This window comes from Rhipicephalus microplus, chromosome 1 (genome assembly GCF_043290135.1).
Source record: "Rhipicephalus microplus isolate Deutch F79 chromosome 1, USDA_Rmic, whole genome shotgun sequence".
Classification (NCBI taxonomy): Eukaryota; Metazoa; Arthropoda; class Arachnida; order Ixodida; family Ixodidae; genus Rhipicephalus; species Rhipicephalus microplus.
Genome location: NC_134700.1, coordinates 277,678,517 through 277,702,484, shown reverse-complemented (window position 1 = coordinate 277,702,484; position 23,968 = coordinate 277,678,517). Strand labels below are relative to the sequence as shown.

Below are 23,968 nucleotides of genomic sequence, written 5' to 3'. Positions count from 1 at the left end.
GATATGTGCGCAAAGGCGTCGCTGGTGTAAACACGAGACGTTCTCGCAGAGCGTCGTCGGTGGACCCAACAATGAATAGCATGGTCGCCGGGACAAAGCACGACGCATGATTTAACAGCCGCCTTTGTTCACGGGGATGTCCCACCTCAAGTATGACACTTCCGCGCGAGGAAGGCTACCCGCTGACAGCCACATCTTCTCAACCACTCCATAAAAACCAGTGTTGCGTTGATAAGAAGTTGCGCGGAAACACGTCTACAACCCGAGTCACTGTGGGGCGAAAGTTTTCCCCACTTCACTTTTCGTTTGATCTTCGTGGCGATTATTGTCATTGCGTCCAAGCACAGAACGATTCCACAAAGTCCCTTAGACACAGCCAGCAACCACAGCCCGCTTTTGTGAGTTCAACGAGTCCGTGTCTGCGTAACTGCGCTCGGCGGGATGACACGCGGGATCCCACCACGCCGAAGGAGCGTTCCCACTGCACACACTATAACCTCCAGCACTCTCCGCACTCCCACACACCGGTCCTGTGCCAGCACAGAAGTGTTCAGCCCGATTCACGCGAGATGACCGTGCGGGAGACGACACTGCACGTTCCAGTCGAAGGCCATGCGGTACCTGCGAAGGTAATAATGGTGCTGTTATATGGTGACCTCACTGGGAAAGACTCTCTATGTCTAAACGAACTCTACAGCCTTCTTTTTTATGGCAAAACGTTACAGCTTATACGTTTATTGAGACAAAAGCCTCAGATGCACAATCGAACACGAAAAGTGACCCTCGACATCAGTGTCAACACGAGCTAAGCAAAAAAAAAAAGTCATCTTGCGATGAGGTCCATGTCTTACGTCATCACGACGCCGAATATCAGCAGAATTTGTGACGTCACACTGTCGTCATTATGACGTCTCTACATGACGTCATCACACAACAACGTCATTTGGTCATAGCGGAGCCACACCCTTATCACCTAAGTAAGAAGTGAGGGTTGTGCGAAATCGCCTCATACTTCAACCAAGTTTGCACTGTCCTATTAATACTTTAGGAAAAGGTGTACGGCCACGCACATTTTTTTTTTTTACGATAATGGAAGCGGAAAGCACGTGACACAGTACGCGATACAACTGTTAGGTTTCCTTCTTACTACCAGAAACCTAGAATACAACGGCAAGCCATTATTAAAAAGATATGTCACGGCATCATTTTTATTTTAACACAACAGTGTTTGTTTTATAACGGAGTCAACGAAAACTTCACCGACGCATTTCCCTCACGAGTATGACGTTGTAGGAGGCCTAACTCTCGTCGTATGCCGAATCCTATGACGAAGGGATCTACCATGTCCTTTTTTTTTTCTTCACCCATTGTGAAGCGTCTCGCATGTCTTTTGGAATCGAGCATGAGGAGGAGGAGATCAGCGATGAAACTGTGCCCCTCTCCCCCATCCTCCCAAATAAGAAACCCTGCGCCCACTTATGATGACTACGGTATTGGCGCAGCACCTAGACATAATCACCACAGGCAGAATTATTAATGAACGAAACTTACCGACGAGAAGTTGAGTCAGCCTTCAGCAGCCGGTGTAGTCATGGTCCGCGTCTCGTCGGGCTGTTCGGAGAGTACCGGAGGTTGGCGTCTGCTATCCGGAGCCTGCGTATATTTCGTAACAAGCGGAAGTTGGTCGATGCGGTGTTTCAATGAGTGCTTTTAGGGGTGAAGCTCCTTATAGCGGCACCCGTTCGTCCCCCGTAGTATGTAACAAGTATAACATTTTGACCTCCAAGGTGGTGCCGGTGAGAGACTTCTTCTGTGCGTTGTTGAACAATAAAAAATAGTGCTCAATGTACATGTCAATGGCTGCTAATGGAGAATGAGAGACAGGAGCATTCGGCTTTTAGTTAACGCGCAGGCTGCAATCACCATTAGCAGCCATTGGCATGTACATTGAGCACTATCTGACAAGAAAGGGTTGCTACGTTATACTCGCTGGGTGTAACCTCCTTAGTTTTAGAAAGGTTTAGCGAGCGTTGAGCCGCAGTGCCATGAATACAATGAACTTGTATATACCATGAATGAACTCGAGGTGGTTAAAAATGGGAAGTAGATACGAAGCGCAAGCCGTAAGAAAGTGTGCGTGTGCCACCTCTTGCTTAGTCCTTGGAATGTCCGCTGAATGGCGGTGCTTCTATATGGGGAATATATGATGAAAAGATGCGAGATGGTGGTACTTGGAGTGTTGAATATATGGACGAACGGACACATAGACAGATGCATGGATGGACGCATGAACGGACGCAGGGGCGGCTGCATGGACGAACGCAGGGGCGGACGCACGAACAGACGCACGCACGGACGGGCTGATGGACGCATGGACGGTCACACTGACGGACGCATGGACGGACGGAAGCAAGAAAGAATGGACGGACGAATTCTTCGCCCCACTCTCCATCATTCACTCCGTGGATATGCTGCCATTTTTTTAAACATTGCTGAAGTAGTTAGGCCACGCGATTCAAGGACACTCTAGGAAATAAGTCGCCATATATAAAAGACGTAACCTGACATGAGGGGCATTAGTTGCATAATCATACGAGATATGAGAGATATGCTCGCTCCGAGCTTCAGCGGCAGCTTTTACGTCACATAAATGTTATCTTTACTGTATTTGTCATATATGCTGCGTTATGCTGTTATACGAGCAAATTCGCTGAGAATTTTTCGTTTTCATGCGCTGAAAAGAAACTACCTGATGATACTCAGCCACGCACACCGCTATTTGATCACGGACTTTGCCATTCATCTCCACAAACTTAAATATTGTAAAAAAAGCAATAAACGAGTGTGCGATAAAGCTGGAACAGCGAGTATAGATTTAGCATTGCATTGCATTATACCTGAAACTATCTTCGGTCCTTCTCGGTTACTTCCGAGGGCAGACACATCTATCTATTCGTCTCATTCAAATAACTCACAAGAACTTGCTCTCAACTGAACATCCTACACTTTAAGAACCGAGTTGCAAAAGCCTCAGTTGCCATCTGTGATATTAGCACAGGTGTGACAAGCTGAATTTTCTTATGGTGGTCAAGACCGATTGGCGTCGTGTTTCTTGATTGCGATTGGTATATTTATGCAAGTGTCGATAGCGACCTTAAGTGCCGGTGGAATAGCGGTATAGATGTTTCTTTTTTGTGTGTGAAACCTGAGGGGGATGAGGAGGAATGATAGAATGCTGCAGGCACATCTGGGCTTTGAAAGGATGTCACTAGCAGCTCCGCCCGAGCGCCACCTGTCAAATGCGGTACAGCCTCAAGCTTATCAGTCAACGCTAGTAGCAAGACGCTGAACATTAGCCTAATTATTGATACTCCTTGTACCGGAATGCTAATTATATCTACCGACATACATCACTATTTTAATTCGTTCTATCCATATATCTCTCACTATTCTAATTACATTTACTCACACATTTCTCCGTTCACGCCAACTAAAGTCATCAAAGAACTGCGCATTTCTCATTTACATGCATTCGTTAATCTGTGTCCTTAACGATTCATTTCCACCACCTCTTTTCCTCTCTTCAATGAAAAATGAAAAAAGAAGTGTCTTTAGCAAATATCATGCAGCCCGACAATGAGTTTTCCAAAAGCCACCGAGATTGCAACGACGCACCTGAAGAGGGGCACCATTACTAATACAGAGGCCGCGACTAAGACTCGTTACTTACCGGGGGCTCCAGACGGGGGCAGGCAGCCAGGCTTCCTCCACTGCATCACACACACGTTCTCTTGAGGCTCTCTGAGAGGTTAAGAGAAAGGAGGGGAAAAAAGTAGGAGTGAGCGAGAGAACGCCACAGGTACTCACAGGCTGGAAGAAGCACCGAGACATTGCACTGCTCCTGTGTTCCTTCCTAACTTGTCTCGCTCCATACAGGGCTGGTCTTACGTGATCGTGAATCAGCCCGACGAAAGCCAATTGTTGCCTTCAGTTCAAAAGCATACGCCACATTTTTTTTTCAACTGTTGCATGTTGCTGCTTGTTTTGCCTTGTACGAGTTCCTTAATCACCTGCTAATCTTCTGCCAATTGTTTTCAATTCACTTTTGCTGTAGCTTTTAACTGAGGGTCCCGTTTTCAGCATTTATACACTGGGGCCTTCATCTGTATACAAGTGGTATGTAATCGATGCTTTGTAACTAATCAAAACTGAAATTGAAACAAGATTTCACGCTGACATAGTTTACCACCTAAACTTAATTTCTTACTTGCCACATAAAACAATGTTGGCGCTGACGCATGCTGTGCTGTCAGCCACCTGGCGTTTAGGTGCACACCGCAAAGGACAGCCGATGCGTATCTGCATATATCGTTCATTAGAAGCTTTGTTAATCTATGAGACCAACTTACATGCTTTCTTCAATGCTATCTTTGTTTTCCTCGTCGTTTTGGTGCCATATTTCAGTTATTTTACTCTCATCCTTAGCCGTGGTACAGACTAGGTGTCCACGGAATAGTGAGCCCATCGATGAACACCCACACCGAGCCCAAGGCTTACATTCCTATATCTATTTTCGTAAACAACGATAACGACGCAATTTGTACATGCCTATACTCGCAGTTGTAGTTTGAGCCACATCCCGCAGGATCTACTAACCAACTAACTCATAGATATTTTACGCAAACTCAAATTTAGATAGTAGGTGTCCGGGCTCTAGGCGAAACCAAAGCTCACGACAACTACGCGGCTTGGAAATTTATTTCATCAAACTTAAGATTAGGTGATTAGCGGATATGTAACTATATTTCAGGAGGTCGCAGGTTCTTCGGTGAACACAATGTTTTCGAAGTTCACGCGTGCAAAGCCTCTTCTTTCACAGACTATAAAACGTCGTCGTGGCACTGTCTTGCTAAGCTTTACTTCCGTGGATCATTCCAAGATGTTAGGGTGACCATCCTATAATTTTTATATCTTGGTGTTTTTCCCACTTGTTTTGTGTCTGTCTCAAAACTTGGGGACATGGACATCGTCAAGCCTTGTTGCCTTTCTGCCCGCGGTCCTCAACATTGTTTGTACTAATGTTGAAATAAATTTGATTCGAAATGGGATGCGAGCTTGTATGCGAGCTTGCGTTGCGCGTTCGATTCCTGTCCCGCGTTCCTATACAGGCGAAGCACGACGCTAATTCCGTGGCATGCCGTGAACGCTAAGAGCTCTGCAAGTGGCGAAGACTGAAACGGAGTCTACCGGTACCGGCATTGTGACGCAGCGCACGTCCAGATGTGCACAAACGTAATAGACGCGACATGTCCACCATAATCTCCTGAGCACCTGAGCAACATACAACCCTATCGGTCAAGATCACCCTCAGATAAGCTGCACACCGTTGTGTCGTCTAAATGCAGCAGGCGCTGCCGCTAGCTTTATTGAAAGCGGAATAGATTTACCACAGGCTCTAATTAGATAGTCTCTTGCTCGGAGTAGAAAATTAGCACCTCACCAACGCTTTCAGAAACTCGTTAGGGAACACTACCACTTAACGAGACGATTAGCGACAAAACGTAGTGTCTTTGTACTCGGATAGTCTTTTTTTTGTTTTCTTTTATCTTACTTTTGTTTCTTAGCGCACTACAAGTGCCCCCCCTGCTTTCGGCGCTTGGGAACAATAGAAACAGCGTGCTCTTCAGTTCTTCAAGGTTGATGTACTGCAAGGATCGGATAAATATTGTGAAATGACGATGTGAACGTAATTTACTTGTTTGTTTTCACGAAGGTAACTAATATTATAATATTTGCTGAAATTTTACGTCCCAAAATCACGATATGATTATGAGAGACAACGTAGTGGTGGGCTCCGAAAATTGAAAGCAAATGGGGTGCTTAAACCTGCACCTAAATCTAAACACCTGGACCTACGCTGGTAATTAAATTAAAACATTGACACCACACATCGACGTTTTCGCTCTTCTATACGTTTGCATATTGATCATACCACGTAGCAGACACCTTTATTACGTCGTTGACCTTTCACTCTTCCTAACTCTCTACATGTATAATATCACAGCTGCTCGATTTCCAGAGCGGCTCATGTGCGTCAGCAACGCATTCGCTGGGAACACGTGACCCGACACGGTAAAAAACTGCCGTCAGCCATGATGTCTTGAATATGGCAGTTGTCGTCACGAGCACTGAAACTAAGCGAAATTCATATTGGTTAATACTTGGGAAAAAATACCTCTAGAGATGACCTAGTAATGATCATACGCGTGCGCATCGTTCCCCTTCAGGGAGCAAAGGGCTATGGTTCGTCGCAGCAGCCCTCCTTTCTAATATGTCAATGTGTGGGGCTGACTTTGCGACCCCCCCCCCCCCCCCGTGGGTACGCCTATAGTATTGGTGACTTTCTAACGGGAATCAGTTGTCTTGCATACCAAGACAGCTACTGCGCACACCGCTAAAGGACGCCTTCATCTTCCTCCTCACTGGCCGCTGCTACCGAAAGTTTTCATTGTTCCGAATTTTGGGGAAATGGAGATTCCCTGTTGGAGAGCCCAAGCGATGCGGTAGTCTAACCCACCGCGTTCTTATTCTCGCCGGCCGTTCTCGTTAGGCGTCTCCTCAGCGTTCGCTAGCTGTAATGTCCCTGGAACCTCCTGGAGGCCCCTATACTAAGACTCCGTAATAGAAAGTTTTAGTGCGGGAGGCACCAATTCATTTGCGTACGCACGATATTTGAGTTACTTTGTACTCTGAGCGGCACCCTACAAAGGAACGCAAGGGCTTACGCAGGTAACTGCCTGAGCTCTCCGACCCTAAACGTTTCTCTTTATTAGAGCTTTAGTGCAGGTGCCCCAAGATGCCTGCTTACGCAAGACCTTGAGTTCCTTAGAGCCATTTCTTGTTGCAACTGTCGAACCAAAGAAAGCGAAGAGATGCAGGGACGCAACGGCCGGGGGTCACCGACACCAGAACGCCCTAATGAAATGCACAGCAGGAGGCGTCCTGCTGTGCAGGAGGCGTCCACGTCGGAATCAGGGTGCAATTCATATTTTCCAGTTATCGACTGCGGATAACGCTATCTTGTTCTCCTTTCAAGTTGGGCAGGCATATGCGCTATACTCACGGCGGTCGGCTGCGCAGAACGAGCCTCGCGAGGCTGGCGCCCTGCGCGAGCAGCGGCTGTGCCTCGGGCATCGGCGGCGGCGCCTTGGGCGGCAGCGTGGCAGCGTTGCCGCCGCCAGCGCCACCGGCGGGCCCCACGGGCGACGGGGGAGGCGCGCGCAGCGCAAGTGGCTTTCCGCCCGCGGTGGTCAGGTGGGGTGGCTCACCGGGCTTGGCCAGCTTGTAGCTGCGCTTGTGTAGCTTCGCCTCGAGTCGCGTCTTGTCCCGCTGGTAGTAGACGCCCGCGAAGATGAGCACGTTGAGCACGAGCAGCGAGCAGCCGACGGCGATGGTGACGCTGAGCGCGGTCGAGTACCCGCCGCCGGACAGCGGCTCCCACAGGGGCCTCGCCGTGGACGCCGCCTCGGCGGGCCACGCGCCGCTCTCGTTGCCCTGCGAGCACCGCCCATGACGCCGTCAGGCGTACAGTCACGAACGACAACAGACGGAACGCTGGCATTATCAAATGTTGGGGTTTACGCCCCAAGACCACCATATGAATATGAGGGACGCCGCAGTGAAGAGCTCCGCATATTTCGAGCATCTAGCGTGCACGAGCACTGCAATTTACATAAACGGGCCTCTACCATATATGCCCTCACCGAAATATAGCCGCAGCAGCCTGGATTCGATCCCGTAACCTCCGCGTATGCAGTCGACCGCCATAACCACCAGACCACCGTGGCGAGTAACAGAGAAATCATCTTTTCGAGGTCACTGCAACTAAAAGCAGCTGAAAAGCGCAAAAATGTTCACAACACTACACGCTCAAGCGGAAAGGTTTCTTTCGCAATTCAACACATCACATTCGAGTCGCGCTTCTCCTAACCTCGGGGTGAGTGGTTGCACGACAGTCGAGGCACGACAGTCGTCGCATGCGAGCGAGCCTTGCGCACGCGAAGCAATACGAAGCAATACCTGTCGCGCATTTGTCAACAGCCTTCGCAAACCGTCATGACAACGCGAGCGAATGCCTAAGCTGCGCGTACGTGTTTCTGCTATCCTCGGAAGGATGGAGGACTCCGGGGCGGAGTGGATGCCGGCGCCACGCATGACTTGATCTCTTTTCACTCTCCATTGCGTAGACATGTGCAAATAGCCTTTGAAGCGCATCCTCTTACACCGTTCACTAAAGCAACCATCTCGCATACGCTTTTTTCGCCTTTGCTGGTTTTTCTATGATCTCATTGACTCAAACACACGGATTGAATGAGAGACACCACGCGACACTTCATGCATCGGCAAGCTTCGGTCATTCATATGCAGGAACACGACGGCTTTTCAGCTTCTTCTTCTCGTTTTTTTTAGAGGCGAAGCTCCTTAAGGCGTGGGTCTGTCCATCCTTTGTATGTATGTATGCAAAAGTACGTACCCACCGGTGGCACATACCTGCTCTAGAAGGAAGGAAGGAAAATAGAGGGAAAAGAAAGGCAAGGAGGTTAACCAGCCTATAGGCAGCCGGTTTGCTACCCTGCGCCTGGGAGAGGGATGGTGGAGATGAAAGAGAGCAGAGAGGGTATGTGCCACAAGGGATGCGAGATGGCGGTACTTAGAGTGTTCACCAGATGGACACATGGACGGACAGACAGACTAGCAGACGGACGGACGGATGGACGCACGAACAGACAGACAGGCAGATGGATGTACGAACTCACGGATGGACGCACGGAGAGACGGACGGACGCATGGATGGCCGCGCGGACGGACGGAAACAAGAACGAACGGACGGAAGCACGGACAGGCTGACGGACGCTTCGCCCCACTCATCATCATTCACTCCGTGAATATGCCATGATTTTTTTTTTATGATGTGTTAGCGAATCTGCGCTGCTAGAGTTCTGTCGGGAAATGATTCCAATGACAATAAAATCATAAATAACTTTCAATCCCACTTTCACTTGCTGGTCCAGTTTTAATACATCGCCCTTTGCGTAAAAATTACACCACAGAAAAACAGACCCAGAATACCATAATAGTAAACGTCAGCAACTCTCCTCTAAACACAAGTTCGTGGCCAAGAAGGCTCGTTCGTGAATAGTCGGGATTCTGTCATCTACAGGTCTTCATGTTGGACTCCATGTCACAATTCACGTGGGGAAAGGGTTTCGTGAAGTACGCGACAGCAATACACTCATGTCCTTTTTAATGGCGATTTTAAAGCCTCGGATATCTACGTATCAAGGTCGTGTTTTGAGACACAAAACCGGGCGCACGTTCTTAGAAAGCATTCTAAGAAGGCATGGGGTGCAGCGATAGAAACAGAGCAGTTTAAAAACAGGACAACGGTAGCGCCGCAGCAGTACAAAGAGAAAGGGAGAAAGCTATTGAGACAACAGATGAGTTTTTATGCTGCCGTCTTAATCCATGCTTTTTCGTATATTTAACCACCAAAACGAACAGTGCTATGGTAGAAGCACACGCATAGAAACGGTTGGGTCAGTGCATTCGACGCTTCATCAGACTAAAAAGCCGGACCATGTGTACGCGCTGCAACGCGTCAGCACGTGGTTTGTTGACTCGGCACCAATCCCTCTCCCTATGGGATGAAGGGGCGCACGGCTTCGTGTAGCCTGTCACCCACTTTCTTCATAGAAAGAGGACGTGGCGCCAAGTTTACACGCCACGCGTTGGAAGGCGTACGTGTGGCCAAGCCTTTATAATTCCCGTAACGAGATACAAAATTAAAGGAAACGTTCGTCTTTCAACTCAAGGTGGTATGGTAGAACTACGATGATTTCTTACGTAAAATCATCTATGTCGCTGCGTGGGCTCAGCGCTTCAATCACATCGCTACTGGTACAAGTAGGCTTTCACCTTCACATTCTCAGGAAGTTCTATAGCACCGTCTCCCGTGAATAGTTAGTCGTCCCATAAAACACCACCTCCAAGACACTTGCCTGCGATGCCTGCGGCACGCCGGGCGCTGGTGACAGCGGGGCGGCGCTGCTGCTACTGCTGCTGGTGCTGCTGCTGGGCGCCGTGGAAGAAGACGACGAGGAGGACGCGGGCGCCGTGCCATCCAGGGAGCGCACGTGGCCGTCGTAGCTGAGTGGGTTGTCGTGGTCCTCGAGCAAGTGGTGCGCCTCGGGGGCGCCCGGCCGGTGCAGCTGCGGTATCAGGTGCAGCCACAGCGACAGTCGGTGCGCGTGGTAGTGGTCCTTCACCTTGGGCTTCAACCCTGGGCCAGGCGCGGACAAACAAAAAGGGAGGGGGGTTGTCTATTCAGTACAGATTTCAGCCTTACCGACGCATCTCCAACTACGCAAGTACTAAGACATGGCGTGTATATGTAAGCACACCACCACAAGCGCTTTGTTACGGTGACGAACTGGAACGGCCAGAAGAGGACATTGTCGCCGTGGCTGAAGACGTGTTGCGAACAAACAGGATGACGAAACTATACGATAGCCAGAGACAGGCGTTTGTTAGTTTCCATGGCCTCTTGTGTTCGTCGTGCTCATTTTGCGCAACACGTTTACAGAGTCGCTAAAGCCTAAACCATGCTATCACCAATATGGCACTATAGGATGAATCCCGCATGAGAAGAATAAGCAATTTTTCGTAAGTAAATTATCTCATAGCAATAAGTGAACAGTGAGAAGCATGGCACCACTTGTAAGGGCTATCTTGTGGCAGCGATTGGGGGAGAAACCTTTCTTCAGCCAGCCTTCGCGTTGTACGTGTACCAGTAAGGCTTCCGGAAATACACATTCACCTTCAGTCCTCACTTTCAGATGTACGTGTCTCATAAGCAAAAAAAAAAATTATTTTTTTGCTTGCAGAAGCCTAGACGTCAGACTCTGGCGTTTTGCAGACACGCAGCGCCACCTGTCGAAACAGTTTTGATCAGTGCAAAGCCCGACTGCCTTGCACAGTTTGCTGCGCTACCAGGTGTAACTACAGCGTTCGAAACAACGATTGAGCTAAATATTAGGTGTATTTGCGCATTGAACACTTAGAAAAAGAGCTACGAATTTCTCTCCGCTAGTCAGACGCGTCGCCGGACCGCCTTGACTGCTGGTTAACTCGCCTGAACGACGGCGAAAACAAGAGCAGACGCAATAACTCCGCCCTCTACGAGAAAAGACGCCATTCTGCGCTACTGTTGCGTTGTGATTTGCCAGGGACGTAAATGACTCGATTTACTGATTTCCACAGTGTTTGCAAAGCACAATGGCGAGAGTGCTAAATACAGGCCGTTGCGAACGTGTTTGGTAAGAGAATTACTCGCGTTCTCCACAGCCGTTCGCATAAGTAAGTGTGACAATGTATAAGTCTCCTGCTATTGTTTTGAGTAGCCTTGACGGATAACCATGGTAACCTTTATTATGAAGCTTGACAGACTCTTTGACCGCGGAGCGCGACGTACAACCGTAGACAGGTGACGCCTGGCGGTTCGTGTGTCGCACACGTCGCGACCACCAGTAATCTGAAGTTATCGCCACCATAAAGCACTACGCACGTAGGACTTTGAAGGCTCTAAGTCACAGCTTTTGCTGGGAAATGCGAACACGTGCGTCCTACAGGTATATCGTAAAATGATCGCAACCACAATCAGTTTTTTTTTTTTTTCCATTAGGCTCTGCCATTACCGGAGCTATCTCGGAGCCACCGGTTTTGCCTTTCGTTGAACACTGAGAAAGTGGACACGCATGTATCCCCATTTGCACTATATACAAACGGAATACAACCGTCAACAGAGCATTCCAACATGCGTAATAGACACGCTTGCTGGATTCCGGGCCGACCGGTTGTGCGCTCGCGCGCTCCGCGCGCTTGCGATCTCCGGCGTCAGCGTGGCTCTGGCCGACTGGGCTCGCCCTACGTCACCTCCTGCCGCCGACGACCTTCCACCTCCGACGACAGTGTAGCTCTGACTTACTGGACTTGCTCTACGCCATCTACCGACACCGAAAGGAGCTCTCGCAGGTGTGCCCTGTCCTCGGACTCCAGTGACCGTGCTCCCATCTTTCCTATCTCTTCTATCCCCTCATTTTGTCGTCTCTCGCTCTGGCTTACCACCTCACGTCTCTTCCTCTCTTCTCCTTCTTCGGCTTTCCTACATCTCTACTCCTATCCTTTTTATCCCTCCTCGCCCCCATTCCTCGTGAGCTACTGTGGCGGTGTCGCTCACTGAAGCAGACAATAACGGGGCTCACTTTTCTCTTCCTTTCTCTTTTTAAGAATTTTCAAGAATCAACATGCGTAATAAAACCGTTCAATGCACAGCAAGCGAGAAATCGATAGTGAACGCAACTGCAAAGCGAAAATCACCAGGGCAATTCATGCAGTATAAAGCGAGCTTCGTACCACTGATCGCATAGATGGTTCGTGTATGCACTTCCTCGCTTTCGCATCATGTGTATGCTCAAGTTTAACGCGTTTAGGCATTACAAAACGCACGTCGGAGTGCTTGCCTCAAACACGATGTCATCCGATGCTCGCTTGTATTTAAAATATCCGTTGCAACACGCCGAAATAAATGAAACATCTTTTGCACAGCACCCTCATTTCGTTTCGATGAGCTTCCTGTTTTTATGAAGCGAGGTTGGATTGAAAGAAGAAGCTTGCAAGATCCTTGATTTTCAGGAAACCGCGTATCAAGACCAACGAAAGAGGAGGGTTTATGCACGTTCGCTGGCGGACGGCTCTCTGTGCACTACCCATTTATGGCCGGCGCGGCGATGGGGGCGCTGGTGGCGGCGTTTTTCGCAGCGTCGCCTGGGTAGAGTCTTACGTCCCAGCCACCCAAACGGGCGACATGAATACAGCGGGCTCAACGCATTGGAAGAGAACGGCATGCTGTGACCTCTTTGTCCAGCGCTGATAAGGCGAGAAGCCACGGGTCTTTATATACAATACGCCATTGATAAAAGTTCTCCTCTCACCGATGAGTAGGTACTTCTGGTGCGCCGGCTCGTAAGGTGGCCAAGCGATGCGCTCGAAGCGCCCTTTGGCATGCAGCTCGCTCCCGGTCAGACCGCCGCTGTGGCCCGTGTAGCTGGGGTCCCTGCAGAGTGGCGGTTACCGTGTAGAATATTTAACGCCGCAGTATATGTTACAAAACTACGATCCGTCTTTGAGGCACGCTACTGGGGAACAGTAAAATGGTTTCGGCCACATGGTTTTCTATAGCGCGCACACAGCACACAGTACACAAATGCACCTTTCATCCTGGTTGAATGCGGTAAGCCCGCCCTGAATTGAACTCGTGACCTTGTGCTCATCAGCCAACGTCACAGTGTTAATACAGATTTTGTTTAAAAGGCTTGTTTCCTTCCTCCAAAATCTTTCCAAATTTTCCTTCTTTCCTCGTACCATTGAAGAGTGGAACGATTTGCCTGCAAGCAGTTTACACTCTCCCCATCTTATTTACGCTGAAATTTGAAGTTGTTTTTCTAACTATTCCAACTATTTCCTCTTTTCCCTCCCCACTCTTTCCTTTTGTTGCTTTTGTATAAATATGTACGCTTTCCACTTTTTACTCTCTTTATTGTTGATGTTGTTTTGAAATGCGTATGACAACTGTATTATCTTGCCCCTCCTGCTTTGGCCTCTGGCCAGCAGTATTTGTAAATAAATAAATAAATAAATTTTAGGGAAGATTGATCCAGATTGGTATGCCAAGGAATCTCTTCAAATTAAACTGCCCTCCAAACAGGCTAGGTTACTCGGCCAGAATGCCGATTAACGCCAAGCGAAGGAAGTCATTAGAAAGATAGTTGGCTTTGATACACGGTCGCAAGAAGGAAAGAAGTCATGGTTTGGCGCCAAGGGCGAACCACTGAATGCGATAGCAACGAATTGGAATATCACAGGAAGAACGGCAAGCACCTCGAAACTTGCAGAGCGCCACTCAAACACGAAGGACGCACACGAACACACGCAGCACAAGTGCTAACGAACAATTGTAACTGCTCGAAGCTTGCAGCGCGCTGCTCAAACACAAAGAAAGACGCTCAGTGAATGCCCAGGTACACACAGGGCGATCGCGAACCAGCAATTGTCACATTCGTAGCTTCTTTGTGTTTGAGCTGCACCCAGCAAGTGTTGACTGTGCGCAGCCTAACAATCCTAAATTGATGATATTTTTTAAAAGAGTGGCGCATAGAGTGTGTCCTCCGAAATTGGCTTCTGCAACGAGTCGGAGCTAATCGCGGAGGCCACGTGTATAGCGATCTTCCTGTCACGCGGTGGCGTTCGACGCATCGTACGACATGAGTGTATGACGAACTTGGATGGCATGTCATCACAAGAATATCATAATCGGCTTGTCTTGTACGCCCTCTGCTTCACGTAAATCTATTTCCACGGTGCTCGGAGGCGTTGTTTTAACGTTAGGCCCGTGGAGCCTCCAGTCTGCGTTCCCTGACGCACGGTGGCGTTCAACGCCTTGTTTACTTATGTTTACCCGGCTTTCTGCATTCCAAATGAGCACAGAAATCGGTCACTTTAGCGCGTCTCAAGAGCAGTTCTCTAACTGAAAGAAAACGTAGGGCCGTTAGGGCCGACGAGCCTGAATGCGCACCCTTCGTGCGATTTCGAGGGCGATAATGAACACCTTGTGCTCGGAGAGAGCTTCAAAGCTGCTGTGCCAGTTGTCCGCGATCATAACAGGCGGTGGCGAGCTTTGTGCTGGACGGAGCCCATGCGCTGCGACATCGCTACAAACAGCTCAGTATGTCGACGTCACATACCCGGTTTACAAACGTCGCATAGGTCTATAGCCCTGCTGTGGGCGCAATCAGGTCCATGATGATGATCACGAAGACGAGAAGGATGATGAAGATAATTATTATATGATGCTCATGGAGTTGTTGATTTTTTTTTCACGGCTTAAGGAAGAACGGAATTCAGCAATATGCAAGAGACCACTTAGGATAGAAATTTAGGAGAGAGTATTTCGCGCTGGAATTTCCGAGCACTGCAGTGGAGCCAGGTTGATGATCATAGTGACGACAAAGAGAAGCATCGTGATAATCATTATGCTGCTGATGATGATGATGATAATGATCGTATAGAGATGGTGATAGAAAATTTTTTCACGAAGACAGAAAGTAACAGGCAGGACGTACCCAAACTTGACGAAGTTCGTCCAGAACGAGACGGTGGCCTCGGCAAGCGCCTGCTCTTGCCTGCTATAGTTGCGGCCGAAGTGTCCCAGCGCGGCGACGAGCGGCGCGCCGAACACGAAGGCCAATTCCTCGCCATGCACGCATCCGAGCCGGCTCGGGTAGTCCGACGAGAGCTCGGCCTGGTGCGCGAACACGTACAGGAAGGTGGCAGCGGCGCGGGACAGGAGGCCCGCAGTGCGCACCAGCGGAGCCACCACCAGGGCGTCACCCACGGCCTCGCCCGTGCTGTCCAGGATGTTGAGCGGGTGCTGCACCAGGACGATGAAACGATTGAAGAATGAAGTCTACGCAGGCAAACCTGACTTAGCCTAACGTAAACAAAGTTAGGTACTGCTGATTGGGCGAGTTGGTGCCTCTGATTCATGTATTGCTTAAGCGCAACTCAGGTTGAGCATGAAGGAAATGGACATAGACAAGGATGGTAAAAAATGGGGGACAGGATAAACACTAACCCATTCGCATTTATTTTCCCTTCCTCGCTTACGGTGTTTTTTATTTGTTTATCAAAAATTTCGGCCATGTGGTCCAAGCAGGCAGGATAAAAAAGAAATAGTGCGTACAGAGCACGCCTGTAGTAAAGATTAAGTTATAATATTGAATAAATAGGGTGAATTTATTTGGCAAAACACTACAAAACAAAGAAATAATAATGAAGATTACGATGTCGATTTGGTTATACAATTCCATTCGATTGTAGTAAACGAGATTTCGGCCTCGTATACGCCAGCGCGGTTCTTTATGCTCAAACTGAGTTGTGCTAAGGCAATGCATGAAGTGAGAAAACCTATCCAGTTTCGTCAGTGAGACTTTCCTAGTTCAATGACACACACACGCACACACACACACACACACACACACACACACACACACTGACCTGGAAGGGTTTCGTCCAGTCGGTGTACTCGTTGACGATGGTGAGAAATATCTCCTGCTGGTGGAAGGAGAAGAGGTTGCGCACCAGCGTGCGCAGCAGCCGGTCCCGCCGGTCCGCCTCAATGCCGTACTTCTCCTCCGAGGCGCTCACGAAGAAGTACGACTCGAACCGCGACACGCCCATCATCAGCTCGAGGCGGCGGCCCGACGAGGCGAGCGACTCGGTCAGCTCCAGGGGCTCGGCGCGCAACACGATGCCGTCCACGGTGGGGCCGAACGCGCTCAGGTGGTCGGGCACGGACAGGGGCACACGCAGCAGGTCTCCCACCGGTCGCAGCCGCAGGCACTCGACCAGCCCTTCTTCTTCGGCCACGGGGCAGTCCAGGGCGCGGGCCACGTGACGCGCGTGCGCGTGCGCGTCGCGGGCCAGCGCCCACGGACTGAGCGCCGAGCCGGACATCAGGAGGGCGCGGTGCACCAGCGACTGGGCCATGGGCGCCAGCAGGAGCAGGTGTGCCATAGCGGCGCCCGTGCCGTGGCCAGCGAGCGTCACGTTGGCAGGGTCACCGCCAAACTCGGCGATGTTGTCGCGGATCCAGTGCAGGGCCGCGATCTGGTCCAGCAGGCCGTTGTTGGCCCGCGCGCTGTTCCCCATCGCCGGAAGGAAGCCTGCGAGATAGTTGATGATTAGCTCCAGTCGCGACACACGAGAAAACTACGAGGTTCCTGAAAATACATCTGAGAACATTCAGCGTCCGGTCAACACGTTCTTCTATGTTGGAGATATGAGCTCCCAAGGTTAGCATGCGGTCCAATGCTATCGAAGTAAACGATGTTTTCGCACAACAGGCCATACAGTCTGGTTGACCGCGAGACCGAGCTGGTCATGACATTTTTTAGTAGAAAGTATCACTGCAGATTTCTCTGCTGAAAAATAAGGCATTATTGAGGATCAGAGTGAGGCAAAAGTGCAGGAAAATATTGAGTCATAGAGAGATCAAAGACTCTTTACCAGAGGTTGACGCTGGAGCCAATGTTCTGAAGAGCGGTCTTGCCTTCTTCAAGGCAGTTGCTGCGATAGATGTGCGCAGGACCTCAGCGCTCACTCCCTCCTTACTAAGTCAAATTGTGGACCCGACTTTGCGCCGCCCTCACCCCTTTCTTAGGTTTTCGCAAGCCCACTTGTGGAAACGAAGACTTCAGCCATATCCCTGCCCAACCATTCTTAGATGCGGAGCATCTCTTGCTCGGGTTTATGTCCCGCGGCGTGGGCGTCCACACTGACACTACGCATGCGCAACTCTCCTCCTTCTCTCTCTCCAACAGCTGCGCATTACTCTCTCCACTTTTCTCCTACCACCTGCTTGCGCTTTTCCCGCGTTCTCGCTTCTCCTTTCGCGGTGCATGCGCTCCAGTCTCTTTTTTTCCGTCAAGTGTGAATATAAAGCGGACGCGCATGCGAGCGCTCTTTATATACTGCTGCTACGTGGAAACGTCCCACACTCTTTAGGAGCGTCGCCCCTAAGAAATTCGTAGCGTGCGCGTTAACTAGAAGCGGACTGCGGGTCTCTGTGTCCAATTGTAGTATTTTGTCACTCAGTGCCCGTTAGCAGCGACTGGCATGTTCCAGTAGGAAACACCGGTCCATCGCTGCGCGCTTTGCGCCTCCCTAGGTTTCTCTCCTGCGCAACGCCACGATTAGCGCCAGCGTCAACGCCGCCGCCAGTGTAAGCGTTAGCTCCCGCTGCTTCGCATCTGCACATGGTTCCCTTTAGTGGGAGGCTGTGTAATTATTTTTGATTTAGCGATATTCAGGTAGTTCAGTGTAATTTCTTGTTGCTCTCAACGCTAAGTTGCGTAGCTCCATTTCATAAGAAAAAATCAGCACAGGCGTGGTATCTGCTACATGTTGTGTTGAGCACCGAGTGCCTCTCAAATTAACACCTTGGTAATGCAGCCACTTCACGGTTTTTTTTTTCACACAACTTACAATGTCGTTATGCAACTTTGCATCCATCTCTTAGCGCTCGGTTTGCCCTCAAATAAACCCAAACTTTCAAAACACGTTGAAGTGCACGAATGCCTTGGTCTTCGCCGCGTAAGAAAGCATGAACCACTATACATGTTCCTTCTTTCCAAGAGCGAAGTTAAAACGAGTAATAGAGATATCAGCGTTGTCCAGAACAGAATAAGCTTCTGTTCTCGTTCTATCAGCCACCAAAACGTTTTTTGTAAAAAAAAAATTGCAATTTCAATACAATGTGAATCTCGAGAAAGTTGTTTCTTACATACAGTCGTAACGGGTTTGCGTAATTTCAACTACCTTTCTGGACTGTTTCTTGCTAGCTAATAACGACGCTTACGCGAGACAGCTGGCGCACAGCAACATTTGACACGTCACTCAGCATTAGCTCTACCAACGCTTCGCGCGCTCTTACCGAGGATGCCGAGACGGAAGTTGATGGTGACCACCACCACATTTCCGGCCGAGGCCATAACGGTACCGTCGTACGGGTTGCCGGAGTTCCATTCGTACGACTCGCCGTGGATGAACATCAGCACTGGAAGCCTCACAGCGTCTCGGCCCACTGCACCATCATACAAAAAGAGAAATGAACGGGTTTATAGAAAGGCAAGTGTGTCTACTACTCTATATACGCTACCGAAAGAGAAGAGGAAAGAAAAGGAGTGATTAGTACTAGTAATTAGGAAGAAAACCAAGTGGTCCATAAAACCAAGTGTTAAGGTCGGTTGCTCGTGAAAAGACCCAATGCTGCTCCGTGCGCAGCATTGGGTCTGAGCACACGAAAACAATGCCACCAGGGAATAAAGACGAGAGACGGACAAGCGCATTTAGCCCTACCGCGGTAGTCCAGTGGTTAAGGTTGCTGACCCGCAGGTCGCGGGATCGAATCCCGGCTGCGGCGGCTCCATTTTAGATGAAGGCGAAAATGCTGTAGGCCCGTGCGCTCAGATTTGGGTGCACATTAAAGAACCCCAGTCGGTCGATATTTCCGGAGCCCTCCAGTACAGCGTCTCTCATAATCATACGGTGGTTTTCGGTACGTTAAACCCCACATATCAATCAATTAACAAGCGCCTTTATTTCACGCTGAAAGCTACCGTAAGAATGAACCCACTCACCGAACAAGGCGCTCTACGGAATTTCCTCACCAGGAAGTGGTCCGCTATCGACTTGCTCAATCAAGTCAAATTCACGACGCTTTCACTTGAAATTAAACCTACTTCATCATTAGTACAAACAATGTTGAGAACCACGAACAAAAAGCCAGCAAGGCTTGACGTAGTCCCTGTCCGCCCCCCCCCCCTTTTTTTTTGAGGCAGAGACAAAACAACAAATGGTAAAGGCAGTTTAACATTAAAACATAGAAATTCTAGGTTACTCTCACTCATAACTCAGAAAATACATGATTACACAGACTTATGAATTGTGTTTGCCATCAATACACAAGAAAAAGCTCAAAAGCAAGCAAAGTTAAAACTTAAAAAAAAAAGAAAACGGAAGACTACCACCGGTGAACCTCGTCAGCGCTAGTCGCCATTGGACAGCCGGCTTGCGTAATTATATGTACAGCATCCGGATTGGGCTGAAATTTTCTCTTACGATCTATTCTAGCGCATCCACGGGGTAAGCTACCTAATTCCTACTCCCGTATGCGCTGGACAAGCGCAACAAAACACGTCTACGAGCGCTAACACATACACACCAGCGTCCCTAAAACCCGACAAGACGCGTCGCAAAGAACTAAGGCAAACACCGGCGAACAATACTCGTTGGGATTGGTCGGAGCCCCCGAGGAACGCCGTACGTATACCTTACTTTAATGAGAAGAGCAAAGCGAACAATAAGTCCGCACAGTACCAACAATATCGATGCGTGCAACATCCACGCAGCCTTAAATCCCCGAGGTCCGCGACAAGAAGGTCTCGGAAACACCGCTAACGTCGAGCGTAGCGTTTCGTTCAGCGAGACGTCCGGGGCGCCCGCAATATGCACGAGCGTCTTTGCATTTCTGTCCCCCATCAAAGTGGTGCCACAGTTTGGGGGGGTTCACAGCGAGAGTTAAGGGAACGAAAATGAACCTGCAACCTGGCGTCATTAGCATAACGGAGTTGAGAGCGAGGAGGAATCCTTGTGGAATTATCCTCTTCCTAGTGGACCGTACTGAGATCGAAATGAACCGAAAGTCATAAAAAAGAACTAAAATGAAAAAGAAGAGAGTGAGAGCGTCACTGTCCTGCTTCGCTCTGTAATTCTCTCTCGAGTCTGCGCACTGCAGGTTTATCTTTCTCCCCCCCCCCCCCCCCCCCGTCCATTTCCAAGATTCGTTCCTAGTTAGCGCGACTGCTTCTCGATCAGAGCGAGCCTTTCGGTGACGATGGCTTTTCCTGCATACACTCTGGGGAGCAGTGAAACCCTTCTTGCAGGGGCAGTAAGACTGAAAGAACGTTGGCTTCTAACGCTCCTTTATACTTTTAACTTACTTTTTTTTTTCAAGAGTTCGAGCAACTACGCGACTGTGGATCGAAGTCGAGACCGTAAGACCGAATAGCGACTTAGAAAGACGACAGGGAACGGTAAGATGGCGGCCAGGCTGGGCGTAGACGTCTCGTCTAGTTGCGCAAGCTCTGGTGAGCTACGCTTAAGGCAGATAAACGTCGGCCGTTAACTTTGAGAGCAAAAAAAAAAAAAAAACGTCGATGAGGATGAGAATCTGAGACTATATAGGAAAAGAAATAATGTGTTAAACAGGAAAGCATCAAAGCATTCACGACAACCCACGAAAACCGCCGTGCAGGGAATTAAACTAATGAAAGCGCGGATTGTGTTAGGTTGTGCTAGGCCCAAAGGATCTGACTATTAAAAAAAGTTTGAAGTTTGAAAATAGTTACTAAAGTATACTTGCTCGTCATTCACAGGTGATCAATGAATGAATGAACAGAATAATTTCGGATCATAGATGGAGAACGGCAGGTGTATACAGAAATGGTAGACACGGAACGGTCACCAAGTGTTCCGGGAAATGAATCAGATTCTGCTTCAAAAAGAAGAATGTTTGGTGCAGATGTTCGTGACATTACGCTGTGACTGAGGCCGTGTGTTCTTTTCAAGTGATGTCGCAGATCACACTTGCCGCAAAGTTTTGTCTGCTTGGAAATTGAACCCAGTTTCTGAAGATGTAGCCGGTCGATTTGTTCTTTAGTAAGACACTAGGACATGAGTGTCATAAAAGTTCTGTGTGAAACTAATGAGTAAGCGACTGTGTATGCGTGTTGCTCTTTAAAGGGAAAAAAATTAAGTGAAAGAGGAATGGCTAGTTTTTCCTTCAAGTTAACGATTATATAAGCTATTTTATTGCCGTTGCTTCCGTAATCCTCATTGCTAACCTTGAGTGAAAACACGAAATACCGACTTTAATTAAAACCTGACGGGAAAGAAACTGTAACCTGAAGTAGTTTCCGTTTCTGCGCGGCAGTTCCTTTTCAAGACGTTTCACTTCCCGCTGCAGGCGGTGCTCGTTAGTCGCTTGTGCAATGAACCTCCCCGATTCGACGACGTTCTTTGTGTTCGGCTGCCGGGGTTTAAAATTCTAGATGATATCGAATGTACCGCGGGCGCAATATCTCGCGTGAAGTAGCTTGTTCGACAGTCTTTCGAAAGAATACGTTGGCCTTGCCTTACCTCACGGTGCGGAAAACAGTTAATAGTTTCCTGCTTCGGCCAACGATTAACTAAACTAAGAATCAAAACGCTTTTCCGGTCGTTTTCAGTACGCACAAATATATCTAAAAAAAAACAGGAGATAATGAACGCCGGCGCTATCGCATTATTAGAAAGCAATATCGCGAAAATCACTAGCATAAAAAAACTTGCATATCAGACACACGTTCGGCCTAAATTGGAATACGCTTCATCTATCTGGCACCCCTCACAAGCATACCTCCCCTACGAATTATAATCCATCCATAATCGCGCTGCTCGTTTCATAACGTCAAACTACTCGCGTAAATTTAGCATCACTGAAATCAAACGCACACTTTTCCTTCCATGTCTCCAATCAAGTCGAATCATCTCGCGTCTCTGCTTGCTTCACTCTTTCTATTATCACCCACTTGCCAGGCACCCTCGACTTCAACCCCCGCCCCGAATCTTGCCGCGCCTCAACCACAGCAAACCAATCGCACACATTCAGTGCCACACATCATCGATGAAAGATTCCTTTTTTCCCTCATGCAATAACCCTGTAAAATACCCGACCCGACAGTATTGTTTCGTCCACCAACTGCACGACTTTTCGCGAAAAAAATAACAATGCATCTGATCTAAATAGAAATGAATTCCTAGTTGAACCGTGTTAGTAACTAACTTTTAGTGACCCATGCATTATGATGCTGATTAATTGTGTATATTGCTGTTTTATTTCCAGTCTACGGTAGTTGTTGTTTTTTCTGCTTGCTTATTTTCTTTCTTAGAGATGTTTCCCTCCCCTTTTTCGTCTTTTCTTCCTTTTTTGGCGTTTGTGTGCTTAATAGTCTCTCATATATTGTTTGCCCCCACCTTATGTAACGCCTCCGGGCTCTTAAGGCTTCAATAAATGAAATGAAATGAAAATACATCACAGCGAACAGCTTCGCAAGGTGGTGGATAGTGCGATCGTGTAAACTCATTGCTATACAATCAAAGCCTTCGAGATCGAGCATCCAAATTGCACGCGCTCCCTTATTTCAGAGGTCATACAAATGCGCAGCGTGCTGAGTAAGTCCTCGCGGCCTCACCTGTAAAAACTGCATTCTTTTCGTGTGCCAACTATAGAGGAAACCCAATTTAGCACCATGTGTTAGACTGGCTGCTGATGAACGTATGCTGTGCGCTCGCGCTATATAGCACGAGACTTCACCAAAGAGATTATCGCTTTCGTCGGATAGGCAGCTGTTGTGTACCGGTCTCCTATGCGCTTATAATAATCATGCCAGGCAGAGAGTATCGTAGTATGGAATTTCATGGTGTCAGCCCACTCGCATGACTGCGTGTGAACCGCCTGCTGCGAGAACCATAGGCTCGGTTTAAAAAAACAATGCGACGCTGCGATTCCAGCTCTAAAAATCTGCTCCGGCTTTCGAAACTGGACTAAGAGGCTAACAGATGATGCTCTTAGCAGCGCAACGGGTGGCCTCAAAACAAAACTGTCCGTTTCATAGCGCTTCTGAGCGGCTGACGTCAGCGCTGCTTGCTCCGGAGCCAAGTTGTTTTCGCGCTTGTACTAGTGAAACTTCCGCGCTGAGGCTGTAAGAAATATGATGATGTACCTTCCTGGACAGAGCAACCAAGCAACCAAAATAATGCGTACAGAGTCACTGCTCTTCTAAAAGCACAGAGTGATTATGCTTTAGTCCGGATGTTCGTTCCCTATTTTGCACAAACCTCTTTCGTAGGAAGAATGAGAGAGAGAGAGAGAGAAAAGAAAACGCGCAGTAGCAGGAGAAGTTTAGAAAAGGGAAAGGAAAGCAGCTCAGACGCCTTTTCGTCATCTTTTATATTTTTTTATCTCAAACCTCGGTAGCTTTCCGCACCAACGTCAAAGCCTGCTCCTGCATTGTGAACAAAGGCCGCTTATACTCACGCAACATATGACGTATGGCGCCACGCAGCCGTGAACCAGGTTTGGCGGGCACCCCTGTCGGCAGCCTAAGGCTTATCGGAGAAGACCATCGCTACGTAAATGCAACGCAAGCAAGAGCTGATATAGGTTCGTCTTTGCAGGACGGATATGGGAAAG

The 23,968-nt window shown here is 48.8% G+C and overlaps 1 protein-coding gene across 2 annotated transcripts in view; it reads right to left on the bottom strand.

Moving 5' to 3' along the window:
- Positions 1-207: 207 nt before the first annotated feature.
- LOC119165183 (neuroligin-4, Y-linked) overlaps positions 208-23,968 on the bottom strand; it is a 91,394-nt gene continuing 67,633 nt past the window's right edge. Inside the window, exons 2-10 of one of the 2 annotated variants that reach the window (XM_075895584.1) lie at positions 18,608-18,757; positions 16,171-16,838; positions 15,237-15,544; positions 13,050-13,171; positions 10,059-10,339; positions 7,124-7,554; positions 3,731-3,801; positions 1,552-1,653; positions 208-621 (exon numbers count right to left, since the gene is read on the bottom strand). In XM_075895584.1, coding sequence (XP_075751699.1) covers positions 1,643-1,653; positions 3,731-3,801; positions 7,124-7,554; positions 10,059-10,339; positions 13,050-13,171; positions 15,237-15,544; positions 16,171-16,838; positions 18,608-18,757 — 2,042 coding nt within the window. In that variant the 3' untranslated portion in view covers positions 208-621; positions 1,552-1,642. The remainder of the gene's footprint in view (positions 622-1,551; positions 1,654-3,730; positions 3,802-7,123; positions 7,555-10,058; positions 10,340-13,049; positions 13,172-15,236; positions 15,545-16,170; positions 16,839-18,607; positions 18,758-23,968) is intronic. The other variant, XM_075895579.1, reaches the window with a different exon arrangement.